This window comes from Zonotrichia albicollis, chromosome 4 (genome assembly GCF_047830755.1).
Source record: "Zonotrichia albicollis isolate bZonAlb1 chromosome 4, bZonAlb1.hap1, whole genome shotgun sequence".
NCBI classification, from domain to species: Eukaryota; Metazoa; Chordata; class Aves; order Passeriformes; family Passerellidae; genus Zonotrichia; species Zonotrichia albicollis.
The window spans coordinates 61781841-61803725 of NC_133822.1; the positions used below are offsets into that span (position 1 = coordinate 61781841).

At 39.0% G+C, this 21885-nt stretch overlaps 1 protein-coding gene across 7 annotated transcripts in view; it reads left to right on the forward strand.

The window, feature by feature from the left end:
• PTPRZ1 (protein tyrosine phosphatase receptor type Z1) overlaps positions 1-21885 on the forward strand; it is a 131363-nt gene that overhangs the window by 36244 nt on the left and 73234 nt on the right. For all 7 annotated transcript variants that reach the window (XM_014275906.3, XM_005481948.4, XM_014275907.3 and 4 more), the window contains exon 2: positions 4412-4477. In XM_014275906.3, coding sequence (XP_014131381.2) covers positions 4412-4477 — 66 coding nt within the window. The remainder of the gene's footprint in view (positions 1-4411; positions 4478-21885) is intronic.

The following is a 21885-nucleotide window of genomic DNA, read 5'->3' on the forward strand; positions in this document are numbered from 1 at the left end:
TTGCAGCAATTTTTTCTGGTGTCTCCCTTCTTAGCCACTAGCCATGCACAGATTCTCTTTCAGCTTCCCTGTGTAAGCATTGCTGTTACCCTACCATTTAAGTTTGTTCTACAATTCCTAGTTCTTCTCCAGTGAAGATATGTATATATTAATCTACAAATAAGCTACTTGCCTGATAACCTGTCTTTGTTAATAACCAGTGCCAGCTGACAAGGCAAGTGGATTAAAAGAGGGCAAATATGCAATGAGAATTTGCTACTATAATCCTCCCAATTTTATCAATAGACTCAGTGAGCCAAAAGTGGTGTCACTGTGTTTAAGAAGTGTTTGTGGATTTCTCCTTCACAGATTTTAAAATCGTTTCCAAACCTGTGTAATCCTCTGATATTCATAGCTTCCCAGTTCTGCAGTCAGTAATACCAGTGTACATAGCCGAGCTCTTGTGAGGCACAATTGGCTTGAAACAGGAGCCTCCATATTCCTCAAAGAGAAGATTATCTCAGTTCTCAGTGATTGCTCATCCTTGCTGCTATTCCGAGAGTTCCTGTGCACTTCCTTGGCCTAAGAACCATGCACTGAATCTTCCCCATGTAAATTGGAATTTTAATACAGACAAAGCCTTTATCTCCATGACTATGCTGCATTGTCATGATCCACTTATACCAGATGAATGCTTATGACTTTAGAATCTATCCTCTTTGCTCTCAAATTAGATTTTAGGAGGAAAACATTGAATGGACCATGTACTCCAGAACCAAATCATGTTTTTAATCTAAATGCATAGTTCATAATGTCTACCCATTCTGCACATGCAGAACATCGGTGTCCTATTTGTAGATCTCACTAATGCTGGCATTACTTAATGTGTCCCAGTTCCCATAAATAAGTCATTCTGGTGTCAGATTCTCATAAATGCCAGCTCCACTGCAGGTGCAACTCACAGGTTCAGGGTGAATGGAGGTAAAACCACAAGGACATTGTCCCTTTTTCCTCTTGAGTCTGACAGCTGGTGTGTCTTGACACTGCTGTGGCACAAAGGACGTAAAGGGTAAAATTACAGTATCCTGGGTATAAATGTCAGTCCCAGATTATGCCTGAGCTTGTATCCTTTGTAGCAAAGCAGCACGTGGAGTGCAGCATCCCCAGACTCTCGAGCACTGTCCTTAGAAAGCCCTTTTATAGCAAGGCTTAGGAGAGGGATCTCTGGTGGATACTTGGAGCCTGTTGCCTCAGCATCTCTGAGAGGAATTTCTCCAATAGAATTCAGAGGTTTAAGGTCCTATTTCCTCTATGTTGGCTCTTTTTTTCTGGCACAGAATGTCAAATCAACAGGATCTCCCTCACAGAAAATTCTTTCTGTTAATCATTAAAGCTAATAATTTTTCACCTTTAGATAATGCATATTGAGGATTAAAATGTTTCACTCACAGCACTAAATCAAAATAAACTCAGTTGAGGCTAGCAAGTACAAAAGGAATATCAGACTGATGTCAGAAAGAAGAAAATCTGGTTATTTATACTTTTTAGACAGGAAAAAGTATCTCCAAGATCTTATTACTCCTAGCACTATGCTTTAACCAGAGCTCATGTTCTCTCTTTGCCCTTGTGACTGAACATGAGACAGGGTCAGTCACAAATCAGTCTGTCCTGCTACCCGTGAATAGCAGGGGAGCACTTGCCACCATTATTTCTGATTTCATGGGCCTTGGGCACTGGGGCACACACTGTTTCAACAGAATATAAAAAGAAGCAAGTCTTACAGCCTCAGACAGAAACATTTGACTTTGAGGGAGGTAGTGAAACAGGAAGAAAAAGCATTTAATGACACCTTGCATGTCTCCTTAATAGACGTAGAAGGATAACCATAAAACTGTTTAAAACATGATCCCAAAACCAAGATTCCTTGTTCTGTGAATAAAGCAACAATTTATAGAAACATGTTCAATCGCTTCCTGGAAACAAAAAAGAATATTTGGTATTTTTTGCTTCATAAAGCAGCACCTCATCCAATAAAATCCTGACTATTTTAGGCACTGGCTGTAGACGTCAGTCAGTGTCACAGCAGTCATGCAGACTGTCAAGCTGATCAAACTCAATCAGTATCATGGATATACGCATAAAACCACAAACTTGACATCAGTTTTGCCTTTTTTTTTTTTGGTGAAGATGTTCTTCCCATATTCATTTATATCAAATGCAAGGAATTTAAACAGAAGTACCTGCTGTCATATATCATCAGCAAAAGGCATGTTGATTTGTTAGCTTTAAATAAAATAAAACTAAAAACAAAATAATTTCTTTCCAGCTGGTCTCTACACTGTTAGCTGTTTAACCTGATGGTTTCCACAGCAATAGAATGCATGGTTGTGTTTCCCAGGGCAATTTACACCAGCAGCTCAAAGGAACAATTGCTGCCTGGCTCAACCTCACACTCACACAGCACTTTCCTCCACCACTCATGCTAGCTATGAATCTTCAGTCCCAGATGAAATTTGCTTTACTTCCCTAGTTATGCCACATATTTAAAGTGCTAAGAGACAGGACCAAACCACTGAAAGTCTCTGCAGATGCAAGAAGGTTCATGGCTGTGGGTGTGCTGTGGAGGGGCTGTGGGCACACAGCTGGTGAATAACAGAGGAAGGAAGGTGTAGCAACTCCTGACACCTCCTGGAATCTCTAAAAATTTTCTGTAAGATTTACTGGGTCTATAAGTGTGTAATGCACCAAACAAATGAACCTTGCCCATTTTTTTCTTATTCATTGAAACTATCACTCCTTGTTCATCAGAACTCCCTATGAAATTTAAAAAGTAGTGGGAAACTCTTATTCCCCAGGGCCCTGTTTAGTTTGCATGTGGCTTCAGGAAGTAACAATTAGGAGGACAATGGATAAAGGAGGAAAGTGGAGACATTAACTGACAGCTGTGAATCACAACCTACACAGCTTTCTTTTCCATAATTAATTGAATGACCAGGCACAATGCACATTGACTTGGAAATGTGGTCCAAAGAAACCTTTGGTGAATGTAAATCTTTTTCCACTGCCCTTACTTACCTGTGAGATTTGATCTTAGTCAGGAGTGAAAGCTGTGCATTGTTACAAGACATAGTTTGGTATTTTTGGCAGGGAGGGAGAAGGAGAAGAGAAAAATATTAAATGACAGTCATATCACATGGAAGAGGTAGAAGTGTGGTTAAGTTAATAAAACATAGGCCTCATTTAGGTAGCAGAACGTCACTGTAAGACACATAAACACATAAACTTGCAAATAGGAATTATGATTTAACATCCTGTAACCAGTACTGCATTTCTGCATGAGAGAAAAAGAAATGAATGTTATGAAAGTGTTTCATTAAATTATTTATTGCAGAGTATGAGCCAAATTCTCTGGCATTTTCTCAAGGAAGCAATCCATATATGTGTTCAACATGCTTGAGGGCAAATATTTGTTAGATAAGTTGTATTGTACTTCTCTAGAACAGTAATGACAGTTTATATTATGGCTCTAGAAATTATGATCTCAAAAACCACGTATCTGCAATTTACATGCTTTAGTAATTGTTAGGGGGCATAGTCATCTATTTGCCCATATCACTCTGTTGCTAGAATTTCCCTAGGACTGGCATAAAAAGAATAACAGTGAAGATTATTCAGTAGTCAGAGTAAGTCAATGAGCATTTATACACTTAGATATTTCTCTCTAGACAAAATTAACATCATTTAAAAGTAACTAGTACCTAACCTTCTCTTGCCATCAAATTAATTGGCATATAAGTAATATTTTAGCTATAATTGTGCTGATGATAGAACGCCATGAAAAGTATTTGAATATTTTAGAATATTGATATTCAAATGCTGAATAATTTTAGAACAATTTATTCATTATCTTTAACATGTATCTTGTATCAACAGTACAAACATTTATCTTGTATCAGTAGTACTAAATTACAGAAGTCATGTGAAGTCATGACCACACTGAAGCAAAAATTTAACTGTCATTGACATCCTGGTCATCTAGAATGGTTCTTTCAAATGACATGACAAAACAGGATTTCTTCGTGGGAGAGTTGTATAAATTCTAGAAGAGGAGAAATTGTTGTGGGAAGGAAGGAAGGAAGGAAGGAAGGAAGGAAGGAAGGAAGGAAGGAAGGAAGGAAGGAAGGAAGGAAGGAAGGAAGGATGGATTGGAAATCTTCTGTTTGCTTTGTTTGTGCCCTTAATATGCTACAATGGTAATGATCTTTAAATTCTGTTTAACCAGTACTTATCATTTGAGGTTTAAGATAAAAATAAAGTAAATTATTCATCATTAATTAAAACAGTGATTATCTTGTTTGGGGGGATGTCATCAAGACTTCAAGGTCCTGTTAGGCTTCTGGTTTTAATGTTGTAAATTATGACTATTTTGCAGATTTGGTGTACGGATACTATAGACAACAGCGGAAACTGATTGAAGAGATTGATTGGTCATACACAGGTAAGCAAAGCTGTCTACTGAGTGACTTATTTCACTTTGATATTTTTGTGTTCATTGTTACAATTTTAGGAGCCTCGTGTGGCTTTATACCACTTACCATATGCCTAAACAACTGCTGAAGTGTAGGAAATAGAATCTGAAAAATACAGGAACTTTACAATAGGAAAGTATTTTCAGCTATTTAGATTCATATTTTAATCTACTTAGTAATAGATTACATCTATTACTTTTGGAAACAGAAAGTCCTCAACATTAAAACCTCAACCTGAGACCTGACTTATCTGATGAAGGCTTGGCCAATAAATTGTTAGGTGCTTGTTAATCATCTCAACATTATTGTTCTAGCAAATCTTAAAAGCGGTCAGAAAGGCTGAAACAAGGCACAGCACACTAGGCGGGAAAGAACCTATCCATACACTGCACATGAACTTCTACCCTGTGCTTGTGAGCATTGAGCATCCTTGCCAAGGCCCACCCTGACTCTCCTGAAAACTCAGTCACTTTGTCTCTCTCATTTGCATGACTAGGAAAGATATATCCTGAAATTTTTCATGCCTCATTAAAGAAGAACAATGGAAAATTCATAATTTTAATAATAATTCATAATAACTTCCTATGTTCTTGCATATAAGTCTAGTGATTTCAGTAATACTAAAAAGGCAATTTTGTCCTACATCTCTTTTGCCCAACATGTAGGGAGTGAGTTCTTATGGATGTGTGTAGGCTCCTACATTTTAAATTTCTTAAGCTACTGTTTCAAAAATACCAAACTATGAAAAATAAGGACTGTCAAATTTAAGTTTTTCATAAATTTTATTCAAAACATGTTCCTGTAGTTAAGGAAAATTACACGATTCTTTTTATTTCTCTCACTCTCTTTTTCATTTTCAAGACAATTTTTATCTTCTAGTGTAAAACATATCTAACACGTTTTAAGCCTAGAGAGAATTGAAACAGGCTAGTCATAAAGCCTTCAAAATGAGATTTATAATGAAAACTCCCACTTACACAGATTGTAGTGCAAAATTCAAGCATAAAATCAATCAATACGGTATTGCATGTTCAAAGTTGATCCATTTTTTAATATTGTAGTTAGATGACTGCAGGAATAAACCTCCTGGATTCCTGGTGACCAGAGGGCAATCTTTAAAGGATAGCAACTAGGGTTTGTTTAGGATATCAGAGGATGGAGCTCTTTCCTAGGCTGCCCATGCACTATGCATGGGTGATGCTGCTGCAGCATCAATGGATGGATGGATATTTTGTATGGAAAAATAGCACAGAATTGGCATGTCAGCTGATCCATACCTGCTGTTTCTCTCCCTTAACCTGTGAGATACCTGTATGTAGTCATCTCAATTCATGTGCTTTGCTGCAGTGATTCCCCAGCTGGCAAAGCCTTTCTCTCCATTCAGACCTGTGCAGGAGCCCTGGCTAAAATCCTGCTGCTCCTGCAGCCACCTGCCCCAGCTGCATCCTGCCCTGCCCCAGCTGCATCCTGCCCTGCTCCTGCCCTGCCCCAGCTGCATCCTGCCCTGCTCCTACCCTGCCCCTGCCCCTGCCCTGCATCCTGCCTTGCTCCTACCCTGTCCTACCCTGCCCCTGCCCTGCTCCTGCCCTGCCCCAGCTGCATCCTGCCCTGCCCCAGCCCTGCTCCAGCCCTGCCCCAGCTGCATCCAGCCCTGCTCCTGCCCTGCCCCAGCTGCATCCAGCCCTGCTCCTGCCCTGCTCCTACTGCCTCTCCGAGCCCTCTGCTCCACAAGCTCCTTGTGCCCCCAGCATTCTTAAACAGCTGACTACATGTGGGGTCAAAAATTGATATTCAAAGCTTTTGGGGAAGGCTGCATGTAAATCAGGAGCTTAGGGCTAGCAATGGTTTGCAAGCTGAGTATTATGGGATGCTTTGCTGAAACACCAGGTAATTGGTTTCTGGCATGAGGTGGAATACACAAACCCAGCTTTCACTAATAAAAAGACAGCCTTCCTGAACATGAAAAAAATTTCCAGATTTTAACACTGTGATTTGGAGGCACAGAAGTCTAGAGCCAGAAGCATATGGGTTTTGATCTCCTTCATTTATAATAATTTAAATTATTTTATTCTTGAGGCAAGCAATATCAGGTACTGTATGTATAAGTGCTGTACCTAGCACAGGCTTATGGTTGTGAGGCATAGACCAACTTCTACACTTCTGAATGGATGAATGCTTTGCCAGTACTTTTTTTTCCTCAGACACCAGTTATATTCTACTGTCTTATAACCTTCTCACTGGAGGAGTGAAAGTGAAAAATTTCATTGAAAGTGAAAAATCAGACTCAATGTGCCAATTAAGTGTTTTGAATGGGCCTGGGGATCCTGAAACCATAGAGTCTAATGCACCATGGGTAAGAGAGATCCAGCTGGCTTGATAAATTAACCTGAGTCTGAGCAATGTAATTCTCTGTATCAAATAAGAAATTTCAGATATATTAACCACATTGGGTCAATATTCTCCTTTACTGGGATGGTGCTGTAAGATGAAAGTAAAATGGAGCTAGAGAGTTTTACCTGCTAAAATCAGCCAATTTCTGAATGTGAAGTTTCATAATAAAGCAATTTCACATGCTGGAAATTAATGAGTCACCATCAGGTTTTGACTCTTGGATAAGTGTATAATGAAGTCATAAATGCTACTGGAAAGATTTTGTAATACTTCTAAGAGCTCTGTTTTAAGCCATGAATAAAATCTGCATTTGCATGCATTAATTTAATCTTTTGTGTCCTGACTTTGCATGTATTTGCATAAACAAATACCATGTTAAAGAACTGGAAGGTACAAGTTCTTGTTACAGATGCATCCAATGTTTCCTGGCGTGAGGGGATGCTGAAGCTAGCCTGTTTGTAAAAATCACTTTCTTTTAACAACCTTTGATTATATTTTTCATTAAAGCAGTCATAGAAATTTTTAAAAATGTCATTAATACTTTCATATGGTGTCATACAGCAAAAAGTGAATCCAACCATTTTTTGTTGCAGAAAAACTCTGGTATACTGTGAAAATTCAATTTCCTTAAATCAGTTACATACTAATTGATAAGCAAAGGTCATTTACACAATATTTGTCTGTACCACTAACTTTAGTCTTTCACATATTACTTCAGAGCATAAAGCAAGTAATATGAGCTTTGGTTACTTTGTGTCATAGAAGTGAAAGATTAATTTCTTTTTTTGATGCTTTGCTTATCTGAATTGTTTTTGACAGAAGGAATGATATAATGTTGTTTTCTGGTTCTGATGTTTGGTTAGGTTTTTTTTAACATGGCTGGTTGATAGCAGTCCATCAAAGTCCAAGTCTATAAGTTCACATGTAAAACTGGCAAGTGATATCACAAAAATTTTTTTGTTTTTGTCCCCAGTGAAATGTCTTTCTGTTGGGTTTCACTCCTGGGATTTTGGTTCTCGTTCACAACAAACCAGTTATGTGCTTTAGGGGGAAAAAAACACAGCTGAAATTTGTTAAAAACAAGAGATTCTAAACAGTCTTCAAGGAATTAGAAAAGCCAAGGGTTTCAAACATTTTTAAAAATTGAATGTTCTATGTAAATAAATACCATAATCAGATCAATGTTCTTTGTCTCACTGTGTAGGAGTGTTATGTTCAGCCTGTGCTGAACATTTATTATGTGATACGCTGTTACACATTTGCTTTACAAATATTGGCAACTCTGATCTTGAGGAAAGGGTAATTTTGGTATAAACTGATTGGTCTCCAGGTATTAAAAAACATTTTTATAATTTGCAAGCAGAATCTGAATAATATTTCCCTTTTCTCTGGGGAAAAGCATCATGAATCATAGAATCACAGTATGACTTAGGTTTGAAGGGGCCCTTGGAGATGATGTGATCCCAGCCTCAGCTCAAAGCAAAATGATTTTCAAAGCTGAAACAGGAAAAGTATGGAAAATCTCCAAAGAAGGAGGTGCTGCAGTTTGGTCCATGTGCTCTGTTGCTATTTTGAAAACATTTGTTTTCTTTTACTCAGCTTCAATATGTCGTATTGCAACCTGTGGCCGTTGCTTCTCGCCCTCTCCCTATGCACTGCTCTGCATATTGCCTTTACAGAGCAGTCAACTTCAGCTAAGTTCCCTCTCAGCTTAAGCTTCAGCAAACTCAGATCCCTCAGCCTCCCCTCATGCATGATGTACTCCAGCCCCCAGACCACCTCAGCAGCCCTTCGTTTGTAAACATCCATCTCATACTGGGTTCAGGAGGAAATCCAAACTGGACCCTGCATTCTCGATGTCTCCTCACTGGTGTGCAGTAGAGGGAAGAGTCACTTCCCTCATGCTGCTGGCTCCACTCTTGCTAAGGTAGCCCAGGACAGTGTTTGTCCTCCTGACTGCAAAGGCACACTGCTGACACACACAGAACTCATTCCATCAGGATTATTAATTAAGATATTAAGATAATTTTTAATATCTGATTTCTTCAGTAGTAATGTATAGTGATGGTGCTCTTTTGGCACTCGCACCAATACTTCTTTCAGTAGCAATGCCTAAATGTGATGATTTCTTTGTTTTGCTCTCTTGTTGAACTAATTGAACTAATCTTGTTAAACCTGGAATTGTTACCTTTTTGTGTCTGACTCAACAGCCTCCTGGAGATATTGCCCTAGTTTATTATTCCTGTTACTGTTGCTACACAGACAAAACTTTAGTTGTTGTTTGCAAGGCTAGGTTTGCCACCCCAAGTCTTATAAATGTGCTGTGATTGCTTCAAATGTTCATTCCTCTAGTTTGGCTCAGAAATTAAAATGGCCTTTGTTTTCAGTGGTACTGAGAAAACTCAATTTTCCTTCTTGCCCAAACAAGAGCTAATATTTTAATTTCAAATGTTCCATCATATTTCAATACTGAGGAGATTTAATTTCAAAGTCACTTCTCATTAAGTTTATGGAAAAGCATGTTGTTGCTTATGTCCATAACAATGCATGGGTGTATTTGCTTTTCACTCAGCCTAAAAAGTGAGCAAGGCTCTACTAGCTGATCCATCTCAGCTGTGGCCCAACAGAATGATTTTAACACTGGTAGCTAACTGCTTATTCTGTAAAATGTCTGCTGCCTCTGTTATCCAGCAGTTCAGTCCAGGTCAAGTGGAAAATTTGAGTCTTTCCCCTCATGCTCACCCTGTGTCTCTGTTCAGCAGCCATCTGCTGGAGCATGGACAAGGTGGGGCATGCAGGTGCTGCTCCCTGCCCTGCAGCCGAGGTGACGGAGAGGCTGCGCTGCTGCGTTGTGTGAGCGGGGGCACGGTGCTCGCTCCTGTGAGACAGCTCCAGGCCAGGGAAAGGGGAGTCTGCAGGGAAGGGCAGGGCTCTGGGCCTGGGCCATCGCCTCCCAGGGTGCAGCATGATGGATGGGCCATTTGGTGAGCCAAATCCTGACAGTCAGACTGTGTGTGAGAGGGGGATGCACCAGCAGGAGCCTGCTGAAGTGGGAGCGAGGAGCTGCCTGCTGAGCTGACTGCTTTAATGGACTGCTCTGCCCCACCAGACTGAAACGTCTCCAAGAGAGCCTGGCCAAGAGTTGATGAAACCTTCTGCTTTCAGTGGCTTGATAAAACTGTGTTCTGGCGAGATGATGCATACCAAATTAAGTTCAATTTTTTTTTCCTTGTGAAGTAACTACCATAGCAGTATCAGCATCACTTCATGAGAAGATCTTGTCTTTTTATGACCTCCTGCCAAATACATCATTTTGTGCTTTGTGTTCACCAGGTATAGTCATAACTGATGTGCTGTATCAGTTGTGGGTAATAAAGAAAAGCCTATGCTCTTGGGCTGTGTGAGTTCCTTCAATAAAGGGTCAGCTTAAGAAATGAAAAAACATACTTTCTTTTATTAACTCATAAAATAGCTCTGCAGGGGTCTTTTCTTTTTTAGTAAACTTTATGCTTCAGAGGCTGTCATACCTTTTCTTGCATGACAGCTCATTACAGGTATTTAGAACCCCCAGATCACACAGCCACTCGTGCTTCCATTCTTTCGTCACTAAATTCACAAGATCACTAATTAAAAGCCTATTACACTGTTAATGGTCTTGGAAAGCTTATGATTCCACTGCAGAAATTACATAGTTATGCATCTGTTTGCATCAAAGGGACAAGGTGTCCTCAAGTGAAAAGCCACATGCTGGCATTTCTGGCCATCAAGAAATTCCTTTTAAGATATCTCAGTGTACTGAATCAACAGCACAAAGCACATTATTCAACAGAAAGAAGATGTCTATTTAGTATATTTGTGGAGTTTGAATCCATATAAAATTATATGGTTCAGAAGTCTGTTTGCATTAAGCTTTCTTTTCAATGAAGAAAGCTGATCTTTGAGCAGTAGAAAGCTATTAGCAGCAAAGTGGAATTTGTTTAGCTTTTATTCAGTAATAGTTCTAGGGTAAACTGAGTGGAAAAGTTTTCAAGGGATTTTGGGGGAGGAAGTAAGAGAATTGGATCCCAAATTCATGGAATTTTCAAAGTTGGTCTGAAGAACAGCATGTTGGTACTCATATTTGTCTCACCACTGCTAAATTATAGCATTTTTATTTCAAATAACATTAAAGTGATCAATTTGCCAATGTTTCCTTTGAAGGAACTCAGATAAGACTGTTCCTTCCTGCATTTCAGTTTTCTAATGATATAAGCAAAGAAAACCATTTTCACAAAGTGCACAGCAAGCTCTGAGCATCATCAGATTTTTCAAATGAAAAGTTGGCTTCTGAAGTACGGAAGTCTAAGTGTGAGACATTTGCATAGTGTGGCACTGCTGTTATGCCAAGGTCTGTTCAGGGGTCAGAAAGATGTAGAAACTTCCCATTAAGTAAATCCATTTGGAAATTAAGAGCTTTTTTAGGAGTGCTGTCTTTGAGAATATACCAAAGGCAAATGGAAAAAAACAAATTTTGAATATCTCACAGCAGACTGCAGCCTCTAGTTATGCCTCTTTGCCTTTCAAAATGATCATAAAAGAAGCCTTTTGCACATACTACTGAATGATTTCTCATTTGCAAGTGCATTCAATCTGTGCTGCAGTAGGAAGGTTGTGTTCTTGGGGACCACTTGCTTACCAAATGCACAGGTGATTACTTTGAGGTCATCACCTCCATATCAAAATGATCTGTGAGTTTGTGAGGTTTAGAGCCTAGCAGATAATTCTCCCATTGCTTATGTTTACAGAAGGCCATATTTTATTATCTGCTCCATCCAATAAGTTTTGGACTTCCTTACTGACATTTTTACTCAAAGGCTATTCTGCTGTATTTATAACAGGTTTTAGTTTTTCCTGAAGAGTTCAAACCCCACTCATTTCAGTATGCCCAGTTTGATAATACCCAATAAATAATTCTGTGGATTTTACTCACAAATTTGAAGCCTTTTCTGATCTTGCTGTATCTCATTAATTCAATAGATATCAAACCCTTCTGGGTAGATATTCCATGTAATATTCTTTAACCCATAAGAATTAAAGCAGTCCCCCAAAGGGCAGACTTATAAAAGTCTGTGAGAGAAGGAAGATAAAGGGTAGAGTGAAGAATCCTGAGCAAGAGGGGACCGTGGAATGTTATAAGTTCGTTTCCCACCAAAAAAAAAACAAAATCAAAACTTTTCAATTTGAGAAACTAGGGAAACCCATCAACATTTCTGTCTTGGAATAATCAGCATTTGCCACTAGATTTATCAATTCATGAACTGTTCCCTCAATCATTCCAATGCCAGAATCACAGAATTTCAGTTCTGAGCATCTCTTTCACCTGTGAAAGTGCACAAGCCTTTTTTTTTTTTTTGAGAAGCTGGGTCTCTCGGCATACATATTTAGCTGGTTCCTGCTATGCTTGAAGAGTTGTGCTCGCAACAAACTCTGTAGACAAGCTGTGGTGGCCTCTTTCTGCTCTCTTCCAAGAGCTTTCTCTATAGGAGAGTTAGCTGTGCCTTGATCTGATATTGCCTGGCATTGATCCTGTTTTAGGAGCCACAGAAACAATTGACTTATCTTCTTTCAGCCTTTATCATAGATGCTGCATTTGAAACCTAAGCTGTTTTCCCTCTGCCAGTGGCTCCTCTGTCAGTGCACTTTATCTGATGAAAACTGTGTTAACAAGAGACGTTTTGAAAGGGTAGTTACGAAAATTAAGCTATTAAAAATGTAAAAGCAAAGAGAGGGATAATGTGTTGAATGCTAGAAAAAGGAAAGAATCATGTAAAGACTTGGAATTTTTTTCCCCAACTTCTGAAATTTCCTTAGATGTGTAAGGAGACAATTCAGGGTTTGAGTGCGTGGCTATAAACTGATTGCAATTATTTTTACTGCATTGGTGGTATAAACGAGCCCAGAACAAAAAACTCCCAGTTTTGTTATTGCCCCACATGAGTAACTGAAAGGGAAAAATTGAAAAAAATTGTTGCTGGAGTATTTACAAATACTGAGGCAATGATTAATAAATTCTCCTCTTTCAGAACAGAGTGAATTGTCTGCCTGCTTGTACAGGTTTTGACCACTTTGCATATATACAATATGATCAATATCGGTCATATTTTTCCTGTGGTTTTTCAGGAAAGCAAATATTTATGGTTAGAGTTCTAGCGAGTGAACAATGCAAGCTAAAAAGGTTTTTTTCATTATTATTATTATTATAATTCATATGTAATTTATTGAAAGCTAGCTTCAAAGTAGGGGTGTGGTGTGTGTGAACAGAGGAACTCTAGCACATTACCTGTTTAATCTGTATCTCACTTGCTTTCCAAGTATCCAAAAGAGATGCAAAGTGACCAGCACAAACAGGCAACAGACAATATGCAATATAAATTCTTAAGGAGCGAGAACATACTTTAAAAAAGGCAAGTATTCATTTTTTTCAGCTGTAAGTACCCACTTCACACAGATTCATTATCATGGCTAATCTTTACCAACACATTTAGCCTCTAAGATGAGATCTGTACACCTGCCAGTCCTAATGGGATGTGCATTGGATCAAAATGAGAGCACTGCTTGTTCTCCTCTGTGTGAAAGCAACTGATGATAATCTGTTGCAGTGGCTTGATCACACATCTGAAGTTCCCTTTGAAATCATTTGTTTTTTCCTTAGAGGAGCTGTGGAGCATGTGCTAAAAAGAGCTTTTCTGGATGACTTCCTGTGTCTCCTCACTTCATCCCATTCTCAAAAGAAATTTTTCTATCCTTTCCATTTTACACTTTTTGTCATATTGCTTTAGTTCTTCTCTTAGAGAGCAGCCATGACTTATTTCCCTTTTGCATTACAAAATTCTCCTTTATTCCACTATCAAACAATCATGTAGGGTTTTGTTGCCTACTTCTCCCTGACATTTCTAATGGCTCCATGAAGTAACTGTCAGTTTGCCGCTTTATCTCCTGTGTTTCCAGGAAAAACTTTCCTCCCGAGTAACTAATGGAGAAAGAGCTGGCTGAGTGTTTCCATGACTATCTTGCAGTGTCTCCCAGCTGCCTTTTCCTAAATGTCAGAGCCCCTCTCCAGCCTGGTTACCATGGTGCCTTCAGCTGGCATGCCTACCAGGGATCACAGAGCCAGCACACCCACGGCACCTTTTATGGGAACGTACCAGGAGGGAGGGCTCCTACCTGCTGTGCCACAGCTAAATAGAACATGTCAAAAGGTGCTTCTTGGTGCATATTCTGTGTAAGATTGGCTCCAGTTTAGTGGCATAAAGCCCATTCAATCAATTAAGGATATTCACTTTGTCCCTCCGTTTGTGAGGGTAGTGGTACATCTGTAGATGTGTTACAAGTTACATACATAAACCTGCTGGTGATTAGCCAGCTCAACAGGTCATGAATGTAAGTGCTGCTGGAGAACAGTGAGGTTTATACTGCGCTATATTCATTAACTATCTTCTATAAAAAGATTTTAAGATGTCTTCTTTTTCCTTATAATTTATAATTCAATTTCAAATACTGTTATTAGCAAAAGAAACTTTTCATCAGTATGATTTCCTGAGGTGAAAGTCAATACAACTAAAGTATATTCTGTATCCCACCATTGGAAAACCTGATTTTTTAAAAGTCAGGTTCATAAATAGCAGTCTGTTGATAGATTAGCAGCTGAAATAACAAAATCCTTTTTAAAATGACAATGGATTTTAATGTTTACTTTAAAATTCCATGCCACTGAGTCATATTGTTGTTTCTAAAATTTGCCTTTGTTCTGAATAATAAGCTACTAGTAAGTTTTGTTCAGTCAATTGTTTCAGGTTCAGTTGGTCATATACTCTTAAACAAATGGTTAGGTAGACTGCAAGCACATTTCAGGTGATCATAAAATAAGAGCTCTGAACTACAGTGTACTTTGATCTTTCTCCTCCATAAATGTTTTACAGAAACAAAATATTCTTCTCCCAGTTGCTCAGCTTTAGTTGTGAATGAAGTGGTATTTTCCAGTCCTTTAACTGAATGTTCAGGGTTTTGTTATTGGTACCATATATGAACCCCCCAACCCCAACACTGCTGCTACAGGCAATCATGCCATCTAACTCTTAAACAAAATTAATTGAAATCCGTTTTAAAAATACGTGGAATATTTTGCTTCATAGTTTCACTGAAAGACTATCTCAGAAACCCATTCTTGACTTTTCATAAAATCATAGATTCATTTACATTGGAAAAGACCCTTAAGATCATTGAGACCGGCTGTTGACCCAACACTGCCAAGTCCCCCACTAAACCATGTCCCTTAAGCAACACATCTTTTAAATATAGCCAGGGATGGTAACACAGCCACTTGCCTGAGTAGCTTTTTCCAGTACTTGATAACTCTAATGATGAGGAATATTTTTCTAAAAGCCAATTTGAATGTCCCCTGATGCAACTTGAGGCTATTTCATCTTGTCCTGTCACTTGTTACCTTGGAGAAGAGACTGACCCATACCTGCCTACAGACTGCTTTCAGGAACTTGGAGAGTGAGAATTTCTACCTTCACCTCCTTTTGTCCAGAATAAACACACTCAACTCCCTCAGCTGCTTTTCATCAGACTTGTGGTCGAGACCATTCAGCAGCTTCATTGCCCTTATCTGGATACACTCCAGCACCTCAATGTTTTTCTTGTACTGAGGGGCTCAAAACTGGACACGGGATTCCAGCTCTGGCCTCTGCAGTGCCGAGTACCAGAGGCCACTCCCTCACCTGGTCCTGACTGCAGTATTTCTGAGGCAGGCCAGCATGCCATTGCCCTTCCTGGCCACCTGGGCACATGCTGGATCATGTTCAGATGGCTGTCAACCAGCACCCCCAGGTCCTTTTCCACTGGGCCACAGCCTGGAACATTGCAGGGTTGTTGTGACCCAGGGGCAGAACTTGGCACTTTGCCTTGTTGAACCTCATCCAGTTGCCCTCAGCCCTTTGATCCAGCCTGTCCAAATCTCTCTGAGAGCCTTCCTGACCCTCAGCAGATCAGTAATCTGGTCCAGCTTGGTGTCATCTGCAAACTGGCTGAGGCTGCACTTGAGCCCTTCATTCAGATTATTGGTTAAGATGTTAAATGGAACTGGCCCCAGTACTGAGCCCCAGGGAGCCCCACCTGTGACTGGCTGCCAACTGGGTTTTCCTTCTTTCAGCACCACTCTTTGTACTTGGCCCTCCAGCCAAACTGATTTGGATTTCCAACCTAGCTGTATTCGTGGATTGTTGAGACAATCTGGTTCTTCTGGTAGAATTGACTGTTTTGCATGTTCTTTGGGGAGTTTCTTTCTATTGTCAATATTTACCTGCATTGATATCCATTTCCTGTTAGTTTTTTTTAAGTTAAACCACAATAATCTGGTCTCTTGTCCCCCTTTGATTGTTGCACTAGCTTTTTATGCTCAATTATGTTTCATCTAAAATTATTTTGTCTTCAACCAGAATCTCATGCAATTATCCTACATGAACTGTTCCCAGGACTTTTTGCAGAGACAATAATATTTCTTTATCTTTACTAGGAAGTGCATGGTTAGAACTTCAGTACGCACTTGCCTTTCCATCAGTTTACAGCCCTCTGAGACTGTCAGACATGGTCTGATTCTCCTCTTCCCCCATGTTTTTCCTATGTTGAGATTCTTATTAGTAACAAAAACTCCCACTACTGTCTAAATGTATCACTATACTAATTGCACTGTTGAATTTCATGCCATATTTAATACTCTTTTTCTCAAGGTCAGCTGTTCATCCCATATGCTGTACTGGACCTCCTTGTGATGGTGCATTTTCACATGTCATGTCATCAGTAGGTGAAATTAGCAAAACTGAATCTCTAGAGCTTCTGCACACACACAGCCTAGTACTTCCTGTTTACAGCTGCTAACTATTTTTCTTCTTTTTTCATTGAAAAGTACTGAGCTGTTAGTGCTGGGTGATAACAGCGACAGGATAATATGGTAACATTTTGGTGTATTTACTGATCTATTCAGCACAATTTAAAAATTACAGATTTTCTTCTTTTCCAGACCCTTTTTGTTCTCTCTCCTTCCTTCCTTCCTTCCTTCCTTCCTTCCTTCCTTCCTTCCTTCCTTCCTTCCTTCCTTCCTTCCTTCCTTCCTTCCTTCCTTCCTTCCTTCCTTCCTTCCTTCCTTCCTTCCTTCCTTCCTTCCTTCCTTCCTTCCCTTTCTTTATTTCCTTTTCTTCTTCCACAATTTTGAAATTTTGAAATCACCTAAACAGTCATCTGTGTTCTCATTCAGATTCTACAGGCACATTCAGCCTCACTCTAACTCCACTGCCTTCATGATCATGAGTCAATATAAAGAATTTGGCTTATAAAATGTTCTATATCCTAAGTGAAATATCACTTATGTTGTAAGTTTCCTGTTCAAGCATCACAACATTGCAATGATTTATAGTTTAAAAATAAACGGCTACATGAATACTTAATATACAGTTAGTACCTTTATTATGCTATCACTCACAGATAAATCTCTTTGATAAATTCCTGTGTAAATAAAATTTAAATTATTGCTAAGTAGGTACAAAATTCTACAACTGCTACTAATTACCTATGCTCAGATATCAAACTTCATTCTTACTGCCTGAACTGAAGCCAACTGAAATCAGTGAAAAAGAGGTCCCTTAACATGAAATTAAGCTACAGTTGAGTCCTCACCAATAGTTATGACCAGTTTTAATCACATTAACAGTGGAATATGTTTCTAAACAAAATTTTTATGTGTTGGTCTTAGCAATGATGGAGCAGGTAGGAAAAATACTGAGAAATTGAGTACAAATATTTATTCTACTTTCATTGTGTAAAAAATTACCAAATTAATTTAAAAATTATCGTAGCAAAACTAGGAATATTTGGCAATTAGGTGAGGAATCTCTTCATAAGACCCAGTGACAATTAGCTGTCGCCATGCAGGCCCCTCATTATTTTACATTCCAAGAAAAATTACAAGCTTATTAGCTTTATTCTGCAAAGTCAATCATCAGTGAAAATTGACATTGATGTTAAATTGTCATGAAAATTCATATTTGGCACCTCTCTAAGATGAACAGCTAAGTTTGTACTTTCCAGAGCTATTATTTTAGAGCATGGTAATACGAGATTCAAGATAATGCAAGCAGATACATTTTCTACACAATCAAGAATGATGGAGATTTTTACAATGTTTATGATAATGTCAGAATCGAAAATAGTTTCATTAATCCTTTCAAGACATATGCAGGAAATCCCCCTAGATGTGATCTTCTCCACTATTTTCACTAACATCTCAGGTAACAGAAGGGAGGGCATTTGCAAATTCATGGGAGACACCATGCTGGAAGTTGCAAGAATTTTGGGTGACATAGTAAGAATTCAGAATGTAGTTGAGAAATAGTCTGAAATTAATCAAGTAGATTTTTTCAATAAAGTGGTAACAGCAAGCACAAATTGCTCCCACTAGGAAAGAAAATCAAAGATGTAGATGCAAAATGGGTACTGCTGGTTAGGTGGCTGTATGGCAGTTAGCCATAATTGCATCTGAATGAACAATATGTTGTCATTGCAGAAAAGGCAGTCCCATTTTGAGGTGAATTAACAGGAATGATGTATAAGGCACGGGAGGCAATTATTCTGCTCTACTTGTCGCTAGGAATATCTCAGCTGTACTTCTGTATTTATCCTTGGGCTGCACACTTGTAGAAAAGACAGTGACAAATTGAGAGAAGGTGCAGAGAAGAACCAAAAAGGATGATTGGTGTCTAAGGAAGCCCAAAATCCTTGGAAGATAACTGAAGGAAATAAGTCAGTGTAGAAAAGGGAGTTAGGATAATATTTTTTAAATATTTAAAAGCTGTCAGTTGTTCTCGATTCCACTGAAGTGACAAGGTTGAATCAGTTTAATCTGCAGATGAAAAGGCTGAGGTGGAATAATAGGCAAATATAACTGTAAGAATAGCTCCATTCAGGTTGCTTAGGAAGGCTGTGGAATCACTCTTATTGAAGTCCTTTCAAAAAATGGGGAAGACAAGCATTAGTGAGAGATTATTGAATCTGATTAAACCTGATCCTGTAATGAAGGAAAGGACTGAGATGACCTTTCAGTCTTGCACATCTGTGATGCTTTGGGGCAATGTAAGACCCAATTTAATCATCTTCCAAACAGCACCTCGTGTCTACGTCACTGCTTAGACAATCTACCAACCTTTCCTGAAATTACCCAGATTTTCAAACCTTCACGACTTTGTTAATCATTAAGCAGTTGTCTAAGAAAATTGTTTTCTATGCTGGGTGATTTCCTCAATTTTGACATTTTGAGGTTGTGGGAGGAGGGGCTGCAGAGAGTATTCCAGACAAAATTATCGAGTTTTTTATAAAGAGACACAGAAAAACATGCAAGTTGTCTCTTCTGAAAAAAAAAAAAAAAAAAAAAAAAGGCACAACATTTCTCTGAAATCCTGATATGTTCTTCTTTTGGATCTGGATTCTTGAAGGATGAGGTAGTTTTTATTTTATCAATTCAGTTTCTGTATAAGGCAAGTTTTTCTTGGGCAAGCTCTTGACATCTTGCCCTGACATAAAATATTTGTTGAAATAATTTAATTTTACCTGGGTGATTTAGACTACTGTAATTCTTTTTAATGGAATTGCAGTAGAATCCAGTAGGATGGAAACCTCTGTCTGAGAAAAGTAAATTCTTAAGTCACTCAGACTTGTTTCTGGGGCTTGCCTGATTTGCACCTACAATTCAAATTTAACATGGAAGATTTCATGTAACTCTAAATTAATAACTTTTTGTGGGTTTTATCAATCACTTACTCTTTCAAAACTTTTGGATGCCTTTTTGAAATCCAAAATAATTTGCTTTTCTGTGGGCATTTGTTGCAGACAATTTGAGATTAAATAGATTTAATTTAATTTGATTTCATTTTCTATCTCCTGGACTACTGCAAGCAGTAGTGCAGTCAGAGCACTAAAGGCATGCAGTATTTTCTTTCTTGTGCCACTGAACAGCTCAGATCATCTGGACTGTCAGCAGCTGGAATGTATTGACTTCATTTTTAGAGGAGCCCGAGGGTTGAGTAGTCTGCATTTGTACTGCTTTTATCCTGTTCTGCATTTGTGAGCCCTGTGGACTGGCAGGGCCCTATTTCACAGAGCCCACAAACAGTTGAGTCACCTGTTCACTCACCTAGTAGTTTCTAGTGGCTGCTTTGTATTTGCTCTAGCCTTCACATTTAATCGTAATGAGAAAAAATGAGAAATCAGCTTTTCCAGCCTGCTGCCTCAGAACACCTCCAACAGCTCCCTTCAGCAGTACCACTGTGCATCTCTGGTGCTCACACATTTGCTGTTGGTGAATCACTTTCTTTTATGTCACTCTCTTTTGCTGTCTGCCTAGCTGAAACATTCCTTATCATATTCCCAGAGGTAACTGCACTGGGGTGTATGATGAATCCATGTCCCTATGAGGATAATGTTAGGTTTCTTTTTTGTGTCATAATGATACTGCATAATGGAGCCAGAACTTTTGCCTAGAGATAGTTACAAACAAAACCAACCCTGCAATAGCAGATATAGAAAATACAACTGTAGTCACTTTTTTAAATGTCAGGCTTGCATCTACATAACCTTGCAAAATTTTGAGTATGTTCTTTAAAAAACAAAAACCACTTTCTTTTTATTCTGAGCAGCCCAGGGCACTGACATGACCCTGTAAATTTTTTGCATATTATTATTATAGGGGTACATATACGCAGATGCTCCTTTAGCCTAAGATACATTTATATACAAATTTAGGACCTGATTCCAGCTATGCAGTCACTTGAGGTTACTGGGAACTTAAAACACTGTAATTTACAGGCCTATGCACTTTGCTGATTTGAAGGAAAAGGTGCAGTCAGGAAAAAATGTCTCTGTCTCTTCCAAAACATCTTTCTTCTTCCTCTGATGTATTTTTATAACCCATGGAGTGACTGTTCTCGTTGTCAGGAATCTCTGGGGTACTTTCTGTCAGCAGAGCACAGAAGTGCTGGTGTGTATGAGGAGCAGGGTTGTCTATCTCTGCATAAGGGCATCATGTTCATCAGGCTCAAGTATCACTTGTCCCCTTCTTTATTTTCAAATGAAGCATCCACTGCTATTAATTAGTTAAAGTGAAATGAAATACACAATCAAGCAATACTTTTCCGTTATAAATGCCCCTTGGGGATACATTTGGTTTTCTTTTAACATATTTGTGCTCTCCATGTTGCACATTTTACATAAATTTGCAGCTTAGAGTCTACAAAGTGGCAGGCTCTTACATGAACTGAAGCTAGTCTTATCTAGCCTTTCACAGTTTCTTTCTTCTTCCCACAGAATGGTGCAATTTTCCTGGAAATTAGCACAGCTCACTGGAACTGAGGTTCTGGATAAAGCTTCCTCATCTCTCAGATTATATCATCTCTGAATAAAAGGCAAAAACAAGACCTAAAAGCCGAGACAGAACTTCAGACTGTTCCCTTGTCCTCCTTCCCCTACCCTAAATGCTGAGGCCACAGGGTGAAGTCAGGCTTCTTTTCAGCTTTTGCTGCCCAGAGGCCTCAGCAGCACAGCTTTCTTGGAAGGGTTGGATACTTCTCTCTTTTACTGGTTAGGCCTTTTCTCACTATCTTGGCATAACTCTTTCAGGAAGAATAAACCCAAAAATTCAAGTCACTGCTTCCTCATGCAGTGCTCTAATCCCTAGTGCACTTGCATGGAATACGATCTGTGGCCATCATTCCCATTGCCATTAAGAGAAAATTGATTGGACATTTGGACTGACCTTTGAAAGGTGCCTGCCTTCAATACAGCCAGTGAAGAGAGAAAGGCAGTTAATTTATGAGCACTGGCTCTCCCCTTCAAGTCCTTTTGCCTTGGGCTGTGTGGGATATTTTACCAGATGCATTGGATACATTGCATTGAGCCTGTG